Source organism: Tupaia chinensis, unplaced genomic scaffold, assembly GCF_000334495.1.
Source record: "Tupaia chinensis unplaced genomic scaffold, TupChi_1.0 Scaffold149798_1, whole genome shotgun sequence".
Taxonomy (NCBI): domain Eukaryota; kingdom Metazoa; phylum Chordata; class Mammalia; order Scandentia; family Tupaiidae; genus Tupaia; species Tupaia belangeri.
The window spans coordinates 1,654,092-1,678,789 of NW_006209642.1; the positions used below are offsets into that span (position 1 = coordinate 1,654,092).

General features: G+C 35.0%; 1 protein-coding gene across 1 annotated transcript in view; it reads left to right on the forward strand.

The window, feature by feature from the left end:
• Window positions 1-24,698, forward strand: part of TBC1D32 (TBC1 domain family member 32) — a 226,089-nt gene that overhangs the window by 153,782 nt on the left and 47,609 nt on the right. The window contains exons 27-30 of the mRNA XM_027769471.1: window positions 972-1,097; window positions 9,293-9,376; window positions 21,856-21,925; window positions 23,612-23,727. Coding sequence (XP_027625272.1) covers window positions 972-1,097; window positions 9,293-9,376; window positions 21,856-21,925; window positions 23,612-23,727 — 396 coding nt within the window. The remainder of the gene's footprint in view (window positions 1-971; window positions 1,098-9,292; window positions 9,377-21,855; window positions 21,926-23,611; window positions 23,728-24,698) is intronic.

Consider the following 24,698-nt stretch of genomic DNA (forward strand, 5'->3'; position numbering starts at 1 on the left):
GGAAAGAGGAGGGGAACCAGGGGGGGGGGGAAAAGGGCAAAAAAAAAAAAAAAAAAAAAGTCACCAGGGCTAGGATTCAAACCACAGTTGACCATGTGGGATCCAGTTCTTTTAACCACTAGGTTACATGGCTGGTCCCAGAGTAGGTATTTTAATCTGTTTATCAGTATATTTTTTCAAGAGTATGAACTAAATAACTAGATTTGAGATTTTCTGTATTTATGCTTTCTTTTACTTTTATATAAATTAATATATTTATTTCTGAATGTACATAAAGCATAAGTATAATATTTATGTCTGTCTATGCAATAAAGTCTTAAAGTTCACATTATTAATCTATATACTCAGTTACGAGTCACATTCATATATGAAATAGACTATTCAAGAATTATGGCAAGAAATCAGGAATCCATTTTATGAGCTTTTAATAAATTAACTTATTTTATGACTTTGTTTTAGAAGTTTTTGTCGTAGGGTGCATGGGCTCAGCTGAGAGAGAGAGAGAGAAAGAGAGAGAGAGAGAAGTAGAGAGGGAGACAGGGAGAGAGAAGAAGAGAAGGAGAGAGAGAGAGAAGCAGACAGATGGTGAGAAGGTAAAATTAGAAATCACCACCCAGGGGGAGATGGCTGTGCCACATTCACTTCTCCTCCATTCTCCTCATGGGATCATGGACATGCATGTACATGAGTCCAACATGAGCTTGAAGCTGCCCTGTCTGGGACTTGAACTACAGTCAGCCATGTAGGGGTCCAGCAATGTAACTGCTGTGCGATCTGCTGATCTTATTTTATAATTTTAAAATAAATGTCAGATAATTAATATAATATGTAATTACAAAAAATGTTTTTCTTTGAATGCTGTATTTGTTCTACTTCTAGAATTTGGAAGTCTTCATATTCTCAATTTTAAATTTTTCATTATATCCGGTATGACCTATTATAATAATATAACATGTTATATTTCCTATTAGACAATGATCTTGGAAAGCTTTTATTACACTTCAAAATGTCTGATAAACAAACCGAATTGATAGAAAACTGCCGGAGACAGTTTCGTGAAATAATGAAGTCCAAACCTGATATAATCAGTGGCAGTGGTGAGTGCATTATTTCTGTTGTGTGGGTTTTCTGTTTTTGTTTTTATAGTATGAAAATTAGTAGAAGCTATGTTCCTGAGCATTAGTATTTACAAATCTAGAAAACAAGAGGCTAATTCCAGAAGTCCATTGACTTCTGAGACGCTTGTGATTCTGAGAGAACAAAAATTAAGGTGTTTTTTTGAACTGCATAAATGGCCTTGGACCTAGACAGCAACTTGCGTGATTTTATAATTTTTCACCTGAGTATGCTATATTGCTATCTTCTTAGAAAATATATTGAATTTTTTTATCAAAATGAGTATTTTGAAATATTGCCGTATCCTGGATATCCAAATAGATTTAGTGACTTCAAAGAAATTTTGTTTTGCATGAACAGCTGTATTTTCTAAATTGTCAAACAAGCTCATTTACATTCAGATATTTACATGTCTGTTTGTTTCTTGTAATTGTTATTGTTTATTTTGAATAAAGTAGAAAGCTCTAAAAAATTCTAATGTCAGTATTAGCTAGATTACTGTAAGCTATAATTTAAAAGTATTTGTCTACTTATCAGCCACATTTTATGGTTTTCATGACTGTGATTTGTTATAAAATTAAAAGTGGAACATAGAAAAAAATCTGTATTTTGTTGTGGGAAAATTTATGTTTCAGAAATAATACATATTTCTGAGCAAGAAATATTTCTGTCTAAAATTTGAATATAAAGTGAGCAGTTAAATATATTTATTTTTGCACATTTTATACCTTTTTGTAACAAGTATTATGATATGTTATATGTTGTAAATGTGTTGCCATTGATTGCATAATAGAGACTGTTTAAAATAGACTGTCTCTAGTGGATTTTGCACCTACAAAAAGGTACAGAACACCTTAACAAAGTAGCAGGTTAATACAGTAAGTAAATGTGTAGTGCAGCGTTTCTCTCTGTCCCACCCGGATAGTGATAAGACAAAAAAGAAATACCACTTGTTTAATTATTTATCCATATCTCTGCACTAGGACAAACTAGAATGTTAACATTAAAACTATTCTTCTAAGCAACTTTATAAGATAGGCTGCATTTTACAGATATGGAAACCAAGGCATAGACATTTTCGGTAACTAGCCCAGTTCACAGTAGCAGAGCCAAGATATGAACACAGGAAGCCTGATGCTGGATCCATGCTCTGTATCACTTTGCTTGCTTTACCACTCTTTGTACATCCTTTTCAGTTCCTAATGTTTCGCACATGGAAGGCAAACAATTTACTAAATAAACACAAGTAATCAAAACATTGCTTAGGTAATGATAGAATTTTTAATGTCTCATAACACTTAGTTTCTATATTTAAACTGAGGTAAATTCATTTTAAGAGTAATCTCAATTAAAAAATATTAAATGAATTTATGTGTTTGAAAGACAAGTATAATTATATATTGGTGTGTATATGTGTGGATGTGCATTAACATACATATGCAGGCTCTGTAATCTAGCTCAATTCAAGTCCTATTTATCTATTTTAAAGTTTATTTTAAGCATGTATTAGTTTTATACTGACGCATAACAGTACATATTTGTGGGAGATACAGTGTGATTTTTCCATATAGTAATTATGCATAATTACTAAGTCAGGTTACTTAGAGTACCATCATCTCAATTTTATGTCGTACTTTGTGTTGGGTACATTCAAATTCCTACTGTATTTTATAACTGTGGGAATTATTCCTTTTATTTGTCTGTAATTTTGTTCTGTTTATCAATAGTCCTTTTTCTCCTCTACCATCCTTTCTCATCTGTAGTATCAACTCAGGTTTTAAATGTGTGCAATTTATAGTTATCAAGAACTGAAGATTTCAACGTTATCATCACCTATTAATGTTTTTCTCTTTAAATCTCTTGGAAAATGATCCACAGCACACAATATACTATTATACAACTTTTTCTCTGTCAGTAAACATACTTCTACAAAGTTATGTTAAAATCTCACTTGATTCTTTTCTTTTTGGAGAGGTTTTTCGCTATAGGGCGCGTGCGCTCGCCAGACAGACAGAGAGATAGAAAGTGAGAAATCGCCCCCCAGGGGGGATGGCCACGCCACAATCCCTTCTCCTCCATTCTCCTCTCGGGATCTTGGGCATGCACGCACACGCGCCCGGCGTGAGTTTAAGCCGCCGGGTCCAGACTCGAACCACGGTCGACTACATGGAAGTCCAGTGACATAGCCATTACGCTAACTGCTGGTCCCTTGATTCTATAGATCTGATTCCTAATAATGCTTTGCTTATATCGGTTGACTTCTTGGGACTCTAGCCAGTGACACCCTTCACATTTCATTTTGTATACATTGCAAGGGGACCTCAAAAGTATTAGTAATTTAGATTATCTGATCATATCAAAGCACTATGTCCTTTAAAATATAAGAGGCACATAGAGGAATGTTCAGTATATGCAGACTTGAAAACATTAAAACTCATGAATGAAAGCATCAGATAGACTAGTATGAGGAAAACAGCTAAGCAAAAGAAACTCAGAAAAACTCACACCAAGACTCAATGCAATCAAGCTTATGAAAACTAAAGACAAAACAACAAACAAAACACCCTGAAAGCAGAGAGAGAAATAATACCTTATATATCAGAGATGTCTTAGTCTATTATTGTGTTACTAATGGAAATAGCTGACACTTGGTGGTTTATAAAGGTTGTTTAAGGGACCAGCAGTTAGTGTAATGGCTATGCCACTGAACTTCCATGTAGTCGACCGCGGTTCAAGTCCAGGACCCAGAGGCTTAAACTCACGCTGGGCGCGCGCGTGTGTGTGTGTGTGCCCAAGATCCTGAGAGGAGAATGGAGGAGAAGGGATTGCAGCGTGGCCATTCCTCCGGGGGATAGAAAGTGATTTCTTGCTTTCTATCTGTCTGTCTCTCTTTGTTTCTCTGGTGAGCGCACGCACCCTGTAGCAAAAAACCTCTCCAAAAAAAAAAAAAATTGTTTAGTAATTCACTCTTCTGGTAACTGGAAAGTTTAAAGAATATAGACCTTTAATCAGGCTGGCCTACAACATGGTAGACAGAAGCTGGCAGGCATGAGCGGGGAAAGAGAGCTCCTCACAGCAGTCTTGTTTACACCAACTTGCTCTCAGGAAAACTTACCCCTTCTCATGAGAGCTAAAACTCATTAAATCTCTTGAGATGTCATTAATCTATTCATGAGACTGTTGCATCTATAATGTAGTCACTATGTTTGGATCACCACCCAGTTGGCCTTACCACCTCCCAGCACCAGATTCAAAGGCATGAAACTTTGGGGGGACAAACCATGATCCCAACCATAGCAAGGATAAGTAATGCAATTAGTACCGGACTTCTATTCAGAAAAGATGGAAAATAGCAGGAAGCAGCATGACATTACTGAAGTTTTGAAAGCAAAGAATTATCAACTCAAAGCCTGTATTTATTGAAAATAGTTCCCAGGAATGAAATGGAAATTAAAACATTCTCATATGAAGGAAGACTAAGAAGTTGTTGCCAGCAGTTCTACCATGATAGAACAGCTAATAGAAGTTCACTATTTACTGTCTTTGAATAGCAACTTACTATGAATCTATAATTATACAAAATAGAAAAGTATCTTTTTTAAGTAGAAGAAAGAATGAATATCAATGACTTATCTCTTATAATCTCTTATAAGAGCACTAATTACATTCATGAGGACTCTGCCCTCATAACTTAATCACTTCCTACCTCTTTATACTTAATAGAACATTTAGTATAATAGTCTGGTGCATATAATAATTTGTATGAAAAGTGGATAATGTTTGATGAGGCAAGATTGTAAAGTGCTTCAAACCCTTTAGTAAGTTTTTGTTTGGTTGGTTATTTTTGCTAGAGGGCACCTGTTTTCGTCAGGAATAGTCCCACTGCAGTCCCTCCTCCACCGTCTCTCCTCCACTTTCAGAATTTGGGGCATTCATGCACACCCACATGGTGTATTTCTTCAGCTGCTCTATCCAGGACTTGAACTATAGGTTCAGCCATTTGGAATCTGGCCACCATAACCACCAGGCCACACAGCCAGCCCCATTACATGCAGGATGAATTGACTGGGAAAAAAATTGAACTTTGTTAATGTAGTTTTCATATGATCTGATGATATGCTGGCAGTAATAAAATATGTTTAAGTGATTTAAAAAGTGAATCCAACAGAAAATTTGAATGTTTACAAAAATTGAGCTGTCCTATTTTGGGAACCAGTTTCTGTTTTGATAATTTCTTAGTCTATTTGGGCTGCTATAACAAAATACTTTAGACTGAATAGCATAGAAACAATAAACATTAATTTTTTTTTAATTTTTTTTTTTTGCTATAGGGCACACACGCTCGCCAGAAAGACAGAGACAGACAGAGAGATAGAAAGCGAGAAATCACCCCCCAGGAAGGGGGACCACGCTGCAATCCTTTCTCCTCCATTCCCCTCTCTGGATCTTGGGTACGCACGCACACATGCCTGGTGTGAGTTTAAGCCACTGGGTCTGGGACTTGAACTGCGGTCAACTACGTGGGAGTTCAGCGACATAGCCATTACACTAACTTCTGGTCCCAATTTCTCACAGTTCTTTTTGTTCTCATAGTTCTGAAGGCTGGGAAGTTCAGGATATCAATGAGGACTTGCTCTCTGGTTCAAAGATGGCAGTATTTTACCGCATCCTCATAGGGAAGAAAAGGGGACAAGGCAGCTCCTTTCGATTTCTTATAAGACCACTAATTACATTCATGAGAACTCTGCTATCATAACTTAATCACTTCCTACCCCTTTATACTATCACAATGGGCCTTAAGTTCTGACATGAATTTTGGGGTGACACCAACATTCAGGTTATAGCAGATGGCAAGGCCAAGGGAGAAAGTAGAGTCAATACCTCAATATCCTTGAAAAATTCCTCTTCAGTTATTCCTCAGCAGAAAACCTGTGTGTTCTTTTTACCCTGTAAGTAATATAGGGACCAATTGCTAGGACAGTAGTAAAACATGGTACACTGCAAAGCTGACCCTCATGGGCAGGCTCCTAGTTCACATCTAGTTACCCCTCTGAGTATGCAGGCATGCATGTGCCTGTGATCTAGGGCTGGGTGAGGCTAGATTGTGGTGTGAGGGCCTTAATGGGAATGCTGTGTCTCTGTCTCCATATCTCTTGCTCTTGGAGAAGTAAACACACAAATATATATAAATATATATACGCACATATATAAATAAAATTTAGTTTTGCATTCTATTAATTCACATTCCTGTCCCAGGAAATAAATTTGGTTAAAGGTGCAAGGCCTGTGATTTGAAATCCTTTACAGAAATTTCAGATCTGTCATTTAAAATATAAAAATTCACTTTAGACAAAACAATGTTCTATAGTTTACTTTTTGGGTGGTAATATCCTAGGGTTAATTTGTTTTTAGAGTTAAGAATTGTATCATGACAAGAATTTCCTTGAAATTATAGGTAATGAAATTTTCAGTGGATTGACGGTAAGCAAGGCTGTTGGTTGTACTGAAGTGTAACCACTGTTAGTAATTATGCAGTTCATCAGCACCTGGTTGGAGAAATGTGCTAATAATATTGGAATTCTGGGTTTAATTACCATATGTGGATCAATTTTTAACATTGTTTCATGGCTATAGCCTGTTCTTTAAAATATGTGAAAACGTATGGTGCTGTTTATAGGGATTGCTGGTTAAAATTAGGATAGTAGAATCAGATGAAATCTAATACATCATGTTTGCATATGAAGTATAAATTAGTTTATAAGCCTCTAATATGTTGATCTAATAACATAACTATATTTCAAGCTCAGTACTTATCAGAAAATAGTGGCCTTGCACATTGTGTAGGTGGTCTAGTGACTCAAGTTTCAGGTTGTATTATGTGTAGCTCTTTCACAGGTATGATGAGGAACTTTCTCAGTTTACTCAAGTACGTTTAGCTAAACCCACTTTTGGTCTTAGGACTCAAAGAATTGTTTAGCAGTGTACTGTGACTTTTCCCATTAAATCAAGCACTTTACTTAAACTCATAGCGTGTATCAAGCATGGTTGTGTCAAACAATAATAATGACAATGTAGTAAGAATTTTAAATGTACATTTCCATTTTAGTTAATCTTTTTGAATAATCTTTGTTACTAATATATAGCTTGCATCTTAAGTTATCAGCTATTACAAATGATTCTAGGACCAGCCAGTGGCATGGTGGTTAAGATGGCTAGATCCTAAAAGGCCGACTGCACGATTGGCATTCTTGACCCTGTGGCTTGAAAAACATTCTCAATGCTTGTGCATGTGTGCAGAGAGAAACAGAGAATAGATTATGGTGTGACCTCTATAGGGACTGCTTTCTTGCTTGCTTTTTCTTTCTCTGTCTCTCTGGCCAGTACACATGCCCTCTGACAAAAACTATGAAACAAAACAAAACAAAAAGACTGATTCTATTGGAATTACATCAAGCCATTGTTCTTTCTGCAAAATTTGTAATCTTGAGGCAATATTAAATGATTTTTTTTTTTTTTTGGAGAGGTTTTCACTATAGGGCACGTGCGCTCACCAGACAGACAGAGACATAGAGACAGAAAGCGAGAAATCACCCCCCGGGGGGGATGGTCACGCCGCAATCCCTTCTCCTCCATTCTCCTCTTGGGATCTTGGGCATGCACGCACATGCACCCGGCGTGAGTTTTAAGCCACCGGGTCAGGGACGCAAACCGCAGTTGACATGGGAGTCCAGGGACATAGCCATTACTCTAACTGCTGGTTCTCAATATTAAGTGATTTTTGAAAAAAGTTTATAAACATTGAACTTAAAAGCTCTCTCCTAAAGGTTATTATTTATACATGGATTTATAGAAGAAAAACCTTTGAATGATTTTTATTATATAGTAGAATTTGTGCCTATGCATGTAGAGATAGAATTAGCCTAAGAACCTATAAACTTAAAATATCTGCAGTACTGGTGTCCTTTCTGACCCTTGACTATTGCATTCTCATTCTTTTTAATACTCATTTTACTTTGAAACCATAACATGAATAGAGTTCAATGAATAAAAACATTTCTTTTTTATCTTAAGCTATTAAAATATTATGAGATATAGCTTGTCAGATACAGTTGTTGAGAATCATTTATTCTGTCTTGATTTTACAGTTTCAAATATTGAACACTAATTTTCCTTTAAGAATGATGTCCTTAAAATGTACTTGTATGTGAAATAGGGTCCATTCCGTTAATATAGGTCATAGTTAATATTCCGAATGTAATTAGGGCACAGTTTTTAAAGGTGACTGAAGCTTACTTACTATGTATTAATACAAGCATATCAGTGATTCTGTAGATATAATTGTTTTCAGCTAGAAAACTCTGGCCTGCATATTAATAAGGATCTACTTAGTTATATCTATTTTGAGGAATATATTGAGTTGTCAGAAAAGTCATGATGCATTTTTTCTATGCAAACTGTCATAACTTTTCCAACAATCATATATATAATATATATACATATAATAGATGTTATATAGCTTATATAATTATACATTATATAATATATTTAATATTATACACAAATGCACACACACACACATGCATACATGTAAGCAAGCAAGTAAGCAAGCATGCACAGGAGTATTATTGAACCAGTCTAGAAAAGAATCATTTGTCACTTCCAAGCCAGATAGGGAAAACCTTCGTTTGATCTGGTTGCCTGGAACAGAAACCCTTAGTTGTAAAGTGTATTAAACATTTAGTATGTCCTGGTTTTGAAGGGGACATGAGCTGTGCATTGATCCTTATCTTGGAGTCTACTAATATTTTTCTCTGTGGGTGCAAATAATAATAAGGAGATATTATAGCCTAATTAGTGATACTTTTCTTCTTGTATTGAAATCATTTAGCAAATTCTGAAATTATCCTTAGAGGATCTAAAGATAACAGATGATTTTTTTTCCCCAGAATTTTGTTCTCAGCTAAGCGATTACATTGAATAGATTCTCAGCTAAGCTATTAAAGTTTAATTTAAATCAGAAATGTTATGAATACTAAAAGGGTGTGCATTTTGAGTTGGACCCTCTTAGAATGTAACTATAAAGAAGTTCTGATGACTTTTATCTGTGATTTAGAGCTGTATTATCACGTATTATTCTTGACCTTTCATATTCTAATTATTGTCTTGTTTATTACAGCTTTAGTGGAATTACTTGAAATATTTGTGCTTCATCTCACTGAAAGCCCGGCTGAATGCTACTTTCCCTCAGTGGAATATACAGGTACATTTTAAACATTTTAAAGTTTGAAAAATAGTGAACAAATAGACAGTATTTTGTGTAATTAGTGGGCCGGCAGGTGATGTGGTAGGTAAGGGTGTTGACCTCCCACATGGCCAACCCTCATTGAAGTCCCAGACCTGACAGCTTGCTTTCTCGCACTCTCTCTCTCTCTCTCTCTCTCTCTCTCTCACTCTGTCCCTCTCTGGTGAAGTTAAAATTAATAAATAAATGAATAAATAAAGTGAAATAAAACAATTCTTTAAAAATAAAAATAAATGTGTAATTAGATTATAAATATGCACACATTTTTCAACACTAAAAATGTCTTAATTGGTGCCATATACATTCCAGATATCATTCAGTCTCTCCTCTTTGTAAATCTCTGGGTTTCCTAGTAACTCTGGGACTTTTTCTTGGGCTCTTTTTTCTATTAATTTAAAGATTTTTCTAGTTTGTGCACTTTATTCCCTGAGGAAGAGACAGAGACAGCACCTCTAACAGGATCTTCACACTGTGATCCCCCTCTGCCTGAGCCCAACCCAGATCATGGGCATGAATGTGCTTAGCATGTTCAGAGAGGTCTCTGAATGTGAACCTGAAAACGCCCCATGTTGAGTCAGCCTTACAGAGTATTAAATGAGCTCAGTACCACTGTCTGGCCCCTAAAAGTTGTTTTTTCTTAGGCAAGATCTTCCACTATTTTGATTTTATTTAGTATTCCCTAGTGATTTCATCTGCTTACATATATTTTCTTACTTTGTATATAATGATTAATTCGACATTTACATCTTTACATCTTCTACTGAAAGATCTACTCTTAATTTCATTCTCATATTTTCAAATGTCTAATAGATAAGTATCACCTGAATATGCCACTAAACCTCTCAAACTCAAAATGTCCAATAGGGGGTTCACTTTATACATATTGACATACACTGTCCTTCTACCATGTCTGTCAGTAGGCAGTACAGTCAGGTACTGTGTAAGCCAGAAACCAAGGAATCATCACCGACTCTTTTCTAAGTCCTCATTTCTCTTGTAATTACCATATTTCATGTTCTTCGTGTATCTCAAATTTACGTAATTACTTCCGCTTTACTCTTTGTGTTAGTTTAGATTGTCATCATTTCTTGTGTTAGTCTCCTTAGCTGATATCTCTGCTTAGAGTGTGATATCTTTCTCCCCAGTGGTATTTTCTCACTGTTATCAAAGTGACTTTTGAAATGTAAATTTGACCCATTCATTCCACTACCTTTTAGAAGCTCACCATTGACCACAGCATGACATCCGACCTTTTAACCACTGTACCCATAGCCTTAAAATAACACGCTCCTCTCCTCTTTAATCTCTTTCCTTTTTTTCCATGCTTCTTGCTTATTTTTCAGGAATATTAAACCATTTGCATCATTTTCAGCTATCTCCTGCCCCAGACACACACATACATTTGTTCATTCAACAAACAGTCATGATTATCCTCTACTATGTACTAGGACTTTGCAAAGCACCAGGACTCAGCAGTGAACAAAAAGGGACAAAACTCTTGCCCATACAGGTTTACTTTCTGGTGGGAAGGCAGAAAATAAGTAAGTAAAAGATTCAGTATGTAAGTTGTTATGATAAATGAGAAATTCATAGCAGAGAAGGGAGCTCCAGAGTGCTAGTTTGGGGTGAGAGTTACAGTATTAAATTTTGTTCCTATAAAGTTTTATTGGTGATATGATTTTTGAACAAAGACCAGCAGGGGAAGTAGGAGCAAGACATATTGGTATGTTCAGTTCCAACAAATGGACAGAAAGACGAATGTGACCAGAAAGAAGTAAAGGGGAAGAATTGTTGGTGTTGAAAACAAAGAGGAAAAAGTGATACAGGATCTTAAAAGTCATTACAGGATTCGAAGATAGGAATGACATGGTAATTTATATTTTGTAAGATATCTATGGCTGCTATGTTGAGAAAAACTAAAGGGAGGTGAAGGGCTGAAGTGAGAAGATGTGTTAAGAGGCTATTGAAAAGATCCAGATGAAAAATACTAATGGTTCAGATGAAGATGTCATTTGTGGAGATGGTGAGACGTGCTTGGATTCTGGATGTATTTTGAAGATAGGACCAACAGACTGGGTAACAAATTGGGTATGAGGATAAGAGAAAAGATCAAGGAGGACTCTACACTACAGTTCTGACCTACAGGGAGGGTGAAATTTTCACACTTGGAGATGAACAAAAATGGTGGAGGAATAGATTAAAAAGAAGGGGAGATAACCAGAACTGACTTACATGTGAGGTTTTGGATATTTGTTGGACACTCAGGTAGACATGGTTTGATTGCTTGATATGTGAATCTGAAGTTTAGAGGAAAGGTATGAGCTGGAAATATAAATTACTATATCATCAGTTTGGTATTTAAAACCAACAGCATATCTTGTAATTTTTCTCATATTATGACTTAATGCCTAATTGTTATAAACTCTTCTAGGGTAGTTTGTTTTTCCCATCATTGTATTCTTTGCACCTAGAATAGCAATGTCAACATATGTGTGCCTAAAAAAGAAGGAAAGGATAAGAGAAATGGAGGAAGGGGATTTTATATATTGTGTCAGTGAATTTATCTTAATTTAGTAGACAATAGAATAAATCACCTAAAATTTCTTAGCAGCTTTACTTGATTGATATGTACCTTAGGAATATTATTATAGTTACTGTTGAAAGGACAAAACAGAGTACAGAACTGAAATTAGCTGAAAATGAATCCCAATACCTAAGGGACTGTGAATGAAAAGACAGTGAAGACCAGTAGAGAGGTAGCATAGATTCATGTTAATAGGGCATCAGGATAATTCTTCCTTTTCCCCATAAGGATGAGATGACTTCTCCATTTACTAAAGAAATCATCATTCAAATGTGTGTTATTTGGGCCACCAGATGGCATAGCGATTATGCCACTGGACTCCCACATGGTTGACTGAGGGTCAAGTCCTGGACCTGTGGCTTGAAAATCATGCTGGGCGTGTGTGCATGCATGCCCAAGATCCCAGAAGGAGAATAGAGAAGGGATGATGGTGTGGCCATGCCCCCAGGGGGTGATTTCTCACTTTCCCTCTTACTGTCTCTATTTCTCAGGTGAATGTACACACACTCTAAGGCAAAAACTTCTTAAAGGAGGAAACAAAGCAAAATAAAAACATGTTGTTTATTGAAGCTAGACACTATGTAAGTAACAAAAAGATAAATTAAAAAAATATATACTCACAATATGGCTCAGCCTGTCTTTCTAGTCTTATTACCAATCACTACCCAATCAAACCTGTGTGTTCACCTTATTGAATCTTGGCTACTATTATTTCTTCTGGTTGGAAGTTTTCCCCTCATGATAGTTAAATGATAATATCCAGGTCATAAATTCCAGCTAGAATGTTACCTTTCCTCTTACTCAAAAGCAAAAATTCTTCCTCTCTATTCCTATTGATTTTATTTAAAGTACCATTATTTTTTTTTCTTAAGTGTTTTTTGTTTGTTTGCTTTGCCATAGGACACGTATGCTTGTTAGAGACACAGTGAGAGGGAGAGAGTGAGAAAACACCACTCATGGGGGATGGCCACACCACACTCCCTTCTCCAGTTTCCTCCCAGGGTTTTGATCATGCATGTACTCACACCTTGCATGTTTTTCAGGCCACCAAGTCTAAGACTCAAACCAGTGGAATTGGCCATGTGGGATCCAGCACCTTAACCACCAGGCTACTTGCTGGCCCTAAAGTACCATTTCAATAGTTGTTATATTATATATGATAAGTTTAAATTGTTCCGGCAGGTCTCAAGTTCTTTTGTATTTTTAAAAAAATATTTATTGTGATTTATGATTTACATAATCATTACACATCTTTGTAGGGTACAGAATAGTTTTAAAAGCATGTACACAGTGTGTAATAAACAAATCAAGGGAATAAATATATTCATTTTGAATGTTCACAACATTTACTGATTATTCTAGAAGTATATACTGAATTGTCTGTGACATTCTCTACTATGAAATATAGTTCTAAAGAAAAGCTAATTTATTAAAAATCAGACAACAAAAAGTCTCATAAATTAATGAGGATGGATTTTTAAAACAAAGATAATCTTAAGGTATTTGATTAAATATACATACTGGTATAAACATCTATACTCACACAAATTTCTGTAATAACTCTAAATATGTTGATATTTACAAATATGTAGATAACACTATACTTAATTATTTACATTATTGGGATTCTCTTATCTTTGGAAACGGGATTAAAAGAAAACTTAAGTGAATGAAATGCAAATTAGAGGCAAATACAAGATAACATTAAACAAAAATTATGGTGGGTGAAAGGACTGATAGCTATCCAGCACGTCTTATAAATTAGATAGTATGCTAAGCCACTTGATACACATAGTATCAATCAACTCTATAACCACTCTAAAGTAGGCATCATCACATTTAAAATAAGGACATTAAGGCATAGAGGAAAGTAAACAGAAACTGAAGAGATTTTGAAGAAAAGCATTTGTGAAGAATATTTTAACTTTATTAATAAGCATAAAAATTTACAGGAAAACATATAGGGATTAATCATCAAGTCTGTAACACAATAAATGAGTAAGAAGTGATAATCATGAAGATTTGCATGACTAGAGTATCTTTTTAGTTTTAAATATAACCTCCAATTTAGTTTTTTAAAAGTTTATTAGTGATAGAGAGTACGCGTACATGCATGACAGAGAAAGAGAGAGAGAGAATCACCCTTGATCATGTCTTGTCATGCCATGATCCTCTTTTCCAACTCTCCATCTTTTCAGGATCTTGGATACCTCTATGCCCATCCATTGTGTTTTCAGTCTGACCTGGGGTTTCTAAGCCTCAGTTGCCCCAGTGGCTTCCAGCACTGTCAGTTCAGTTTGTTACTGAGTATGCCACCAGGCTGGGCCATTATCTCCCATTTCTGAAACTCTCTTTAGCACATTGTTCTACTGGGTCCTATTTTCTGTAGCTAATATAAAATTAAAATTATGTTGGACACATTATCTAAATACTCAGTAAGACTGATTGCTCAGTGCATGCACATTTACTGTCCTCTGTTATATTTCTAGATGTTGGCTTTGTTGAATGTATTGTTTAGGGACATAAACCCTGAATGTGAATTTAAATTCTTTACAGCTCTAACTGAACAGCTATCTACTAGAATCTTACAGGAAAGCCAACAATAAAGTGGCTTTCTGTTGACTGATTATTTAATATTTATTATTATTATTTATTTATTATTATTATGATATGGTAAACTTGCTGCTACTATTGTTTTTATCCTAAGATTTTGTCATGTATTATTTAGCCATTGGACAATAGTTTGCTATTATAAAATTTCATTCTATTTACTTTAAATAGAAACCATGTTTTGATATAAAAGATGTTTCAAAGCAAATGCTACATAGATATATTCAATGTTTTTTCATGTTTCTTGAAATGAGAAATTGATTGTCTTTTTTAAGATGACAGCTTTCTAAAACCTAAGGTAGTTGAAATTAGAATAACACAATCATCCATCTGCTCTTAGCTCTCTCAGGATTTTAGTCCATTATAAAATTTGCAAATCTGGAAAAATCAAATTAGTTTGGCTATTTATCCCCTTAAAGAAAGAGGAAAGAACAAACAGATAAAGTTCTGCACATTTACAGTTAGTAAATCCATACAGGTATCTTTCTAAATCTTAACAGATGTTAACTTTTTGTTGGCTCAATTCCCTCAAATGAGTTGGGAATTTTTTCTTACTGTAATTCCTTCTTTGAAATGATAAATTAAGTAGCCATTTCAGAGTAGTAGATATTTTTTTTTCTCTTCATGATACTACCTGATAAAAAAGTAGAAAAACTATCAGAAAATTTTGCATTATTTCACCTTTCAAGTACTAAAATATTCCCCGCTTCAACATTCAATATCTTTTCTCTGTTTTTCCCAATCATTATTATTATTATTCTAGTTATTTTTTAAAATAGTCAATCACTATTTCTCATTTTGCTTGTAAAGACTTTACACATCATGAAATAAATATTTCTCAGACCAATCCAGTTGAGAATACATGTCCTCATCAACAGGTAATAAGCCATATCTGATTCTCACTACCGTCCTGCCTCTCTATTGTTCTCTTGCTATCTTTCTCTATCCTCTTCTCTTCACCTCCCCCATTCCACACTGTCCTATTCTTAAGTACCTTCACTGCTTTTATGTCCTCCAATTTTTCGCTCTCTACCATAGAGTGTGGATAGACTTAAGCACTTTTTATGCTTACTTGAAATATTAAACTTCTGTTTTCTTTGCAGTTTTAACTTGTATCAGACTTATTTCTGAGTAAAGCACAATGCTTGGTAATTGCAAGGAGTAACCTAGTATAAACTTGTCCTCGGGACCAGCAGTTAGCATAATGGCTATGTTGCTGAACTGTCATGTAGCCAACTGCAGTCCGAGTCCTATACCCGGTGGCTTAAACTCATGCCGGGCGCATGCGTGTGGGTGCCCAAGATCCTGAGAGGAGAATAGAGGAGAAGGAATTGCAGCGTGGCCATCCCCCCTGGGGGGTGATTTCTCACTTTCTATTTCTCTCTCTCTCTTTCTGGCAAGTGCACACACCCTATAGCAAAAACCTCTCAAAAAAGAAAAATAAAGCTGTCCTCAAGGAAAAAAAATAGTCATACATGTATGATGAATTAAGAAAGCTGCAGCACACAGTAAAGTAGAAAAGAAAGAAATGAAAGGAAACTGGCAATTTTCACCTGGAATATTTGTTTCAGGAAATGTGATAGTACCTTCTAATGTGATATTTGAGTTGAGCTATTGTCAGGAGTTTTGTTTTAAATACCACAGGTGTCCAGTGACAGGCCATCAGTGTTTACAGGTATCATCATGGGAGAGAAGGAAGCAGTAATGGTGCAGGAGGAATGGTACTTCTGCTGCCTCCTGGGACATTAGAACCGAATGAGCAAAAGATGAGGGAGAGAGTTTTCCAGACAAGGGTAATTGCATAATCAAGCTTTGGAAAGAGTATTGCCTTCACCAGTGAGTATGCAGCCACTTACATAGCTTGGTCACAAAAGTACTGAATTTTATGACAATAAAAATTGACTAAAATGGATAGGTACCCCCACATATTACAAAAAAAAAAAAAAAGAATAAGAAAAAGCAGCAGCAACAGCAGCAGCAATAGAACCTACAGACTGCTGACTTTGGGGAAGGAAGGAGGGAGAAAGAAATGTACTTACCATTGATTTCTTTGGGTGGTGAGAGTTCTCTGACTTAACGACAGATATGACAACACTTCAGGAGAGTCAGTAAGCAGCCAAGCAGTAACTGCTTCTCTGACCATGGATTTGTCCTCCAGTGGAGAAATTCTTTACTCCTCTGAAAATTTATTTTTTTCCACACCATTAGCCATGTGCCAGGCAGAATAGATTTAATTTCTTCTGCCATTGCTCTTGGTGCTAGCTTAGCAAACCCAAAATAGAATAGAATGTATTGCCAGTGTGTGTGATTTCAATTCATACTAAGTAAATATTGTCAACTCGTTTTATTCTGAGACTATTATAATTTAAGTGATTAATTATTTCAAATCATTATAATTTCATATTAATGCCATCTTAGATTGGATTAAGGATGGTTAAGCAAGTAAGGTAGTATTAAATTGCTAACAGGTACCACTGTTTGGTTGACCCTTTTTCAGCAACCTATTTTTTATGGTGACTTGAGGTGGTGGTAGTTGTATCTTCTATTTATTGATTGGTTTCAGTGTACAGAAAGTATTTTTAGGTTCTTATCTATTTCCTTCTTCACTTTGCTTCTATTTTGATATTTAAAGCACAGGATTTTTGTTGCTCTTGGTTGGATATTTGTTCATTCATCTGCTCATTCATTCACTCAGTGTTTATTAATCACCTGTTATGAATTCCACACACTGTTGTGCATATATCAGTAATTTTCTGGTTACCAGCCATGAATATCCATCAGAAATCTCTCAAAGACATGCATTTTTTATCACTGGATTTTTACTTATTCATTTTGCTGTGTCAATTTTGTTATATTTATGAAGATTTTAAATCCTGCTTAATAAATTGCATTTATTCAGGTTGTATATTGTAAGTTTCTTTTACCAAACTTTTGTAGCCCAAGATTCATTTCTACAGTACTTGCCTCACTGTCATATTGTGTATCAAATATAAGTTTAAAATTGAAGCCTCTCCTTTTGTACACGCCCTTAGGCCCTTTTATGACTTCATTTCTGCTGTTGGAAACTTTCCATTTTTCTGTTTTTCCTGTAGCATTTTGTTCATACTAAAGTTATGTGCATCTATTTCACATTGATTATTAAAAATGGATATTTGATATTTCTTTATATGCTTACTACCTTCATTGTATTTTGACAATTTTTTTTTCTTTTAGATTTTTAACTGGTTCTTATATCACTATTCAATTTTAACTGTATCTAAATTTCACTTTTATTCCTTTAAGTGTTGTTCCCAACTTCAGTGCAGAAGCAAGAAGCTGTAGAGGTCTTGAAAATACCAGTGTCACTGACCGTTCACCCACGGCAGTCTGAATCAATAGTCTGGAGTAGAGTCTGTTTATCTTTACTTTTTAAAAGCTCTTCAGAGGATTTTGATGCAATTCCATAATTGAGAACCATTAACTGTTGAAATGTGCAGTTATTTTTTACTCTAATAGATGCTGTCATAAACTTTTAGAGAGGGGCTAGGCTTTAGATTTTATTTGTACAACCCTAATAAAGTTAAAGGACTCTCTCATCTCAAGCCACACAGCTAGGCCACTGTGGGAGAATTCCGTTCCTCCACAGAGGAGAACTGAAAGAACCAGATCTTCATATTACATCCAGTGACGTAGGCCCTTTAGGCCGGTGGTCCCCAAACTTTTGAATACCAGGGACTGGTTCCATGGAAGACAGTTTTTCAGTGTTGGGGAGGGGTGGTTTTAGAATGATTCAAGTACTCAAGGGCATTTTACTATGCTCTTTATTTCTATGATTATATTGTATTATATAGTGAAATATACTGCTTATCATAATTAAGAATTTACAGACATTCCCTAGCACTAGTATTACTATCTCAGATCCTCCTCAGATCATCGGGCATTAGATTTTCATAAGAAGTACACAACCTAGATCCCTTGCATGCACAGTTCATAATAGGGTTTGTGTTCCCATGAAAATCTAATGCCACCCCTGATCTGACGGGAAGCAGTGCTCAGGCAATAATGCAAGTTACAGGGAGTGACTGTAAATACAGATGAAACTAACCTTGCTCACTCACCATTCTCCTCTTGGAGGGTCACCCAGTTGCTATCAGGCCACATACTGGTACCTGTCTAAGAGCTGGGAAACACTTGCTTTAGGCAACTCCTTTCTCACCTTGCTCCTGAACTGTATTCTGTTTTTCATTGATTTGGAAGGCAGCGTGTTTTGGTAGAAGCCACTCTGATCCATGGAAGGCATGACCTTGGGAATGCCTATTCTTAGCACCCTTCTCTGCCCACTGCACCTTTCTTGTCTTCTGTTAATACAGCTATCTGGGTCTAGCTTTGTGGTGCACTTGGTGAACTGAGCTGTGCTGGAAGCCACATGACCGACTGTGAGTTTTGATCCTGAGGTCAGCTTGAAAACATTCCAGACATGCATATACTCGATAGCCTTATGAACTAGAGGACTGGGGAAGGAGATCATGGTATGTTGAGATCTTATTGAGGGTGCTTTTCTTTCTCTCTCTTTCTCTCTGTCTCTCATGCTTGCATGCACACACTCTGTCATGATTAAAATAAGCTTAAAAAATATTCTTTTAAAGATAGCTATCTGTTTTACACTATACAGAAGAGAAACATTAGTATTACTACAAGCACATAGATCTACATGTGAATGAAGGCAATATTTCATTTCTCATGCTTAATAATTCAATTTTATATATACTAGAATTCTAAATATTATCCTTTAATCTAACTTAAAATTGCTCTGGCAATAATTTATAAAATCTTACTGTTGTTACCATTATCACATTATGCTAGTTAATAGAAAGTCTATTCCATAGTTACAGGAATATATAAAGTCAGAATTTTTGTGTATGTTTATTTGAAACCATTTACATTTTGCAGAATCAGCCAGCATCACCAATAGTAGAGCACTGAATGTTTTACATTATTTAAGCTTTGAAAACTAAAATCTAATTTAGCCTTAAAGATAGAATAGTATCACCAAGAGATAATTCAGGTCACAAAACAAAGTTTCTGATCACTCTCCACATTCTAGTGAGGTCTTCACAAAGTTCGTGGATGATGCATATTTTGAAAATATTATGCATGGTTTTCAACTTTTTTGGTACTAAAATAAACTTGTAATTTAACTCCACAGAATTTTTAGATACCCTTGTATATTTAACCTATGTTGTAGTAAACGTTAATAAAGCTATCTTTAACTTATGGTTAAATAAAAAAAAATGCTGTTGGTAGACCAAAATCTTGACATTGTTTATTGTACAACTAATGATTGATAGTTTTAAAAAATTGCCATAATTATGAGAGGGGAATAATTTCTAATATATTGTGTTTTTTCAAATGATGAAAACCTAAATCAAACTTCTTTTTAATCTTTGCAGAAAAAGAGGTGAATCATTGACTCATATAGATGGGATAAAGCTCTTCTTAGCAATCTGTTCCCTTTCTCTGTCTATCCCTATGTGATAGATTCATCCCTTTCTGTCAGAGACCCAGGTCATTGCTTAGTCCTGTGTTTAACAGGGAGAAAAAGTTTCATCCCCACACCAGCTTGAAAAACTTGGAGAAGACATTAAATAGCCTCCCTTGCCTTGCCTTGTTGTTGTAGGATAAGCATCTTTTAATAGAAGTGCAGAACTAGTATCCTCTCCTAGGAATAATGGGTACATCTATTAGCACTGTAGAAATGAGAGCTAACAAGTAATTCTAGGCTATGTAAAAACAAACTACAGCTTAACTGCTGTCATTATAGGCAAATGCTAAAATATTGCTGAAATTATATTCCAATCTAAATAACGAAGACTCAGTTGTCTTTCAAGGGATGAACATACCACTTAAATTTATTTTTTTTCCTTTTTTTTGTTTTAAGAAAATTACTTCTATAAGTAGAATGACCAACGAATCTGGTTTTCCTGTGACCATTAGGGGTTCCTGAAGCATGAGACTTTCAGTGCTAAAACCATGAAAATACTAGGCCAAGTTTACCTTAACTCTAAGAATGCTAAAAGGTTAATTATTACTGGTCTAAAGAATAGATGTTTCATAACAATGATGTTTAATTTGTTCCTCTCTATCTCTGCAAATCTAAAATCTACCCATATTTTAAGGCTCAGCTTAAATACTACTACTTCCTAACCAGCTGAAAATAATCTCTTCCTCTTCTGAATTCACATTGCATTTTATCTGTACCATTTTTATTCCACTTAGGGCTTTAAAATGCCTTTATCAGGGTTATCTGTACATTTATTTTATCTCAGATACTACATGGAAAGTTCTTTTAGGGTATGATGTATGATTTATCTTTTATCCCCCATAGCTTCCTGAATCGTGTTTCACAGTTACTATATAAAAAAGGATTTATTAAGAGGAATGAATGAGTCCACATGTGAAATAGATACATTGATGGTATGAAATATACCAATCTGTACTGAGGGGAAAAAATTCCAGCAATATGGGACACGGAATACATAGCTTTTGGTCCTATCACTGGATAAATATGTGATTTGGAATGAATCACTAAGTTACATGTGCATGTATGTATGTTGCAGTTTCTTCAGCCAAAATCTGAGTTTCAGCTAGATCCTCAATGCTATCTAGTGATGTGTTTCAGTGTTTATTATTAGCGTGGTCATCCATTGTTTTTAAAAACTAATCCCAATTTTCTGTGCTATACAGTCCCTTCTTCATTTCTGATAGATGATCATGACTCCTACTTTGCAGAGAAAATTCAGCCTGCAGGAAGAAACTCATTCACTCCACCCTCATACATTATTGTACTTAAATATTTAAACGTGAGTGTCAGGAAGGAATAAACAACCATGCTTGTCTATATTTGTAATTCAGAATATTATATATGCTTTAAATGATCAAAGTACAGTATTTCTAGATCTTTTTCGGGTTAACCATTTTTTATTCTGAGATCCAAGTAAAGTAGATTGTTCTAAAATTATTATTAGTCATCTTATATTTAATATCCTTCTAAGTGATTTTTATAGGAGGAAAGTTATCTGTAAAAAATATCTAGTTAATTTTTTGAAAAGTTTAACCAACAACTCTTGAAAGAACAAATTCATCAGTGTTTTCAAAATTCACATTCAAATATGTAAAAATATTGCTTTCATCAATTTTCAATTAAAACGTGATTATTATGCAGACTTTTATACATTTTTATAACTCAGTTTTCTATTGTTTTTAGCTACTGATGCAAATGTGAAGAATGAAAGTCTTTCATCTGTGCAGCAGCTTGGCATTAAAATGACTGTCAGGTATATTATGGGGAAATATCTCTCTTGTGCATTTCTAGAATTTATCTGCCTGATATGTGTTTAATAGTATTTAATTTAACAACCAGCTATTTTGTATACTTTAAATGCAGAGTTTATCATTTAGGAAATAATAACTTTGTTTTTGAGGATATTGGCTCATGATTGAATTACCTCTGCAGGTAAATCAGTTATGGTTCATTGTTATTCCAGAGACTAATTACAGTGTGTTTAAGCCTCTATGACGATCAGGTTTTCTCCAAAAATAGCATTGTAAAAATCAGCATATTGGCAACACAATCACACTGTTTTTCTAGAAATGATTAGTTTAATGTCAAGCTGTGGTGATGAGTACAAAAGTACCCTAAAGGATAAATGCTAAAGTTAAAATGAATAAAATAATTTTACTCTAAGTTTTTAGTGCATAAATTATGATTTTCAAAGGAAATGAGCAAGCTAAATGGAGAACTGAGAAATAAGGACCGAGTCCTTGAAAACTTCCCTTTCTTGCCTCTGAAATGGGGATCTTAGCAGTCCCATTTTATGTATAGGGTCATTTTTGGGTTCAAGTATGAAAAAGACACATCTGAGCACTATTTAAAAGGTGATGATTTCATAAATTCACAGTATGATTAAAATTAATTTAATTCTAGCTCTTCCACCTCTATTATATAGGACAACTAATTCTTTTGATGCTTTGTGATCCTATGCATGCTTTTTACCCCAATATTTTGTAATGCCCCATTTGTATTCTGAAATGCAATCTATAGATAATATAAGTACAAAAGTCACATTTTTCACTCAATATGATATCTTATTTGTGAGAAATAAATGGGAAGTGATTTTAAATGAAATGTTTTAATACACTGCAATATAAGATATAGCAGGTAGTCATATGCAGAATCACTGTGACCAAGGCAGCTACAAATAAAGAGTGATTTTGTTTTGTTGCCTCGTGTACCACAAGTGGTGTTGCCACTGGTAAAAGGATTTTCTAAAACTGTGAACAAGTCTCAGTAAGGTTTCAGACAGAGTAAAAGTACTATATTTCCTTGATTTACAGATAGTTGCATTTATTATATATTAAAAATATAGAAGTTTATATAAAACAGTTTAGGTAGTATTAAACAACTTTTTCACCCATTGCAAGTGATATGACATTTGCAAGGTATTGCGCAAGACTGTCCATGTCTAACCTCTTGGCCTTTGCTCACTAAGTATCAGTATTGTCTCCTGGCCACTATGATAATCAGAAATGCCCCTATGGATTTTTAAGGTGACTCCTGGGGGAAGTGCCATCTCCATTAAGGACTGTTGTGCTAGATGGACTCTAAAGTAAGTTACTTCTAGACTTAGCATTCTGTAGAACTAACCTGTCAACATTCCATGTTTTAGATTAAACTACTGCTCACATCCCAAATATCATTAGTTTGTTCTCTCATTACAGTTTTATATCCTTTTAAAATGATCAGATATTATAATAAAATAATCATCATTATCAGGAGCACACATTGAGAAGGTAGTATTTCCTGAGTACTCTGTATAAGAAAGTTACACTAAAAGTAGAAATTTAACAATTAAAACCTAGAAATCAGAAGAGGAATACACTCTGATGAATTATGTAACTGAATGTACAATGTAAGGCCTGATATTTTCTATTTTATGTATTTTTGTGGGTTTTTAATGCAGATATGGCAAGTTCCTTAATCTGTTAAAAGATGGTGCAGAAGAAGACCTTACCTTGGTTTTAAAGCACTGTGAAAGATTCCTGAAACAGCAGCAAGTGTCTGTAAAATCTTCTCTTCATATCCTTTTGAGTGAATTCACAATTGTTGAACTTTTTTCATAGTTCTTTGATTTTTTTATAATTCTTGAACACATGTAAGTAAAATAATTATGCTATAATAGTGATTTAGCATACTATTTTATTTTGTATTTTGGGTATTCATTGTGTTAAATAGAGTCATAATCATCCAATTATATTCATTGACTCTTTAACTAAGTCATTAGAATGTATTTTCAAACATATCTGAACATTTTTTTGTGGGGGTCATAGGGTACTTGTGCTTATGGGAAAGAAACAGAGGAAAATGAGAAATTACCCCTCAGTCTGGATGGCCATGCCATAATCTCTTCTCTTCCATTCAAGATTTTGGGAATGTGTACACATTCAGGTGGCATGATTTTCAAACCACCATGTCTAGGACTCCCCATGGTCAGCCATGTGGGAATCCTCCCCCTTAATACCACACTACTTGCTGACCCCACATCTAAGAACTTTTAGATAAAGGTTTTGAGGGGCCAGCAAATGGTATGGAAATTAAGGTGGCTGGATTTTACATGGCTAACTGAGTCCCAGACCTGGTGGCTTGAAAAATACTCCAGGCATGTGTGTGTGCATGATCAAAAATATCTGGAGAGGAAGATAAAGAAGGTATTGTAGCCTGACCATCTCCCTTTGGGGGGAGTGATCTCTCACTTTCTCTCTCTCTCTCTCTGTGTATCTCCTTGGTGAGCACATGTGTCCTATAGCAAAACTAAACAAAGAAACAAAACCCCCCAAAGATAGGTTTTTGAAGAGTAAGGCTGCTTCTTTTATTATATCCATATATGATTTTATTTGAATTATTTATCTTTCATAATTGGGATTAGATTTGAAAAGATCATATGCAGATGATTTACATTACTGAATTATATAAACATGCATGTATTGCATGTATTTTATTAATGTGTGGCTATGCTAGCCATTATTGGCCTGAACAATTGAATTTTCATA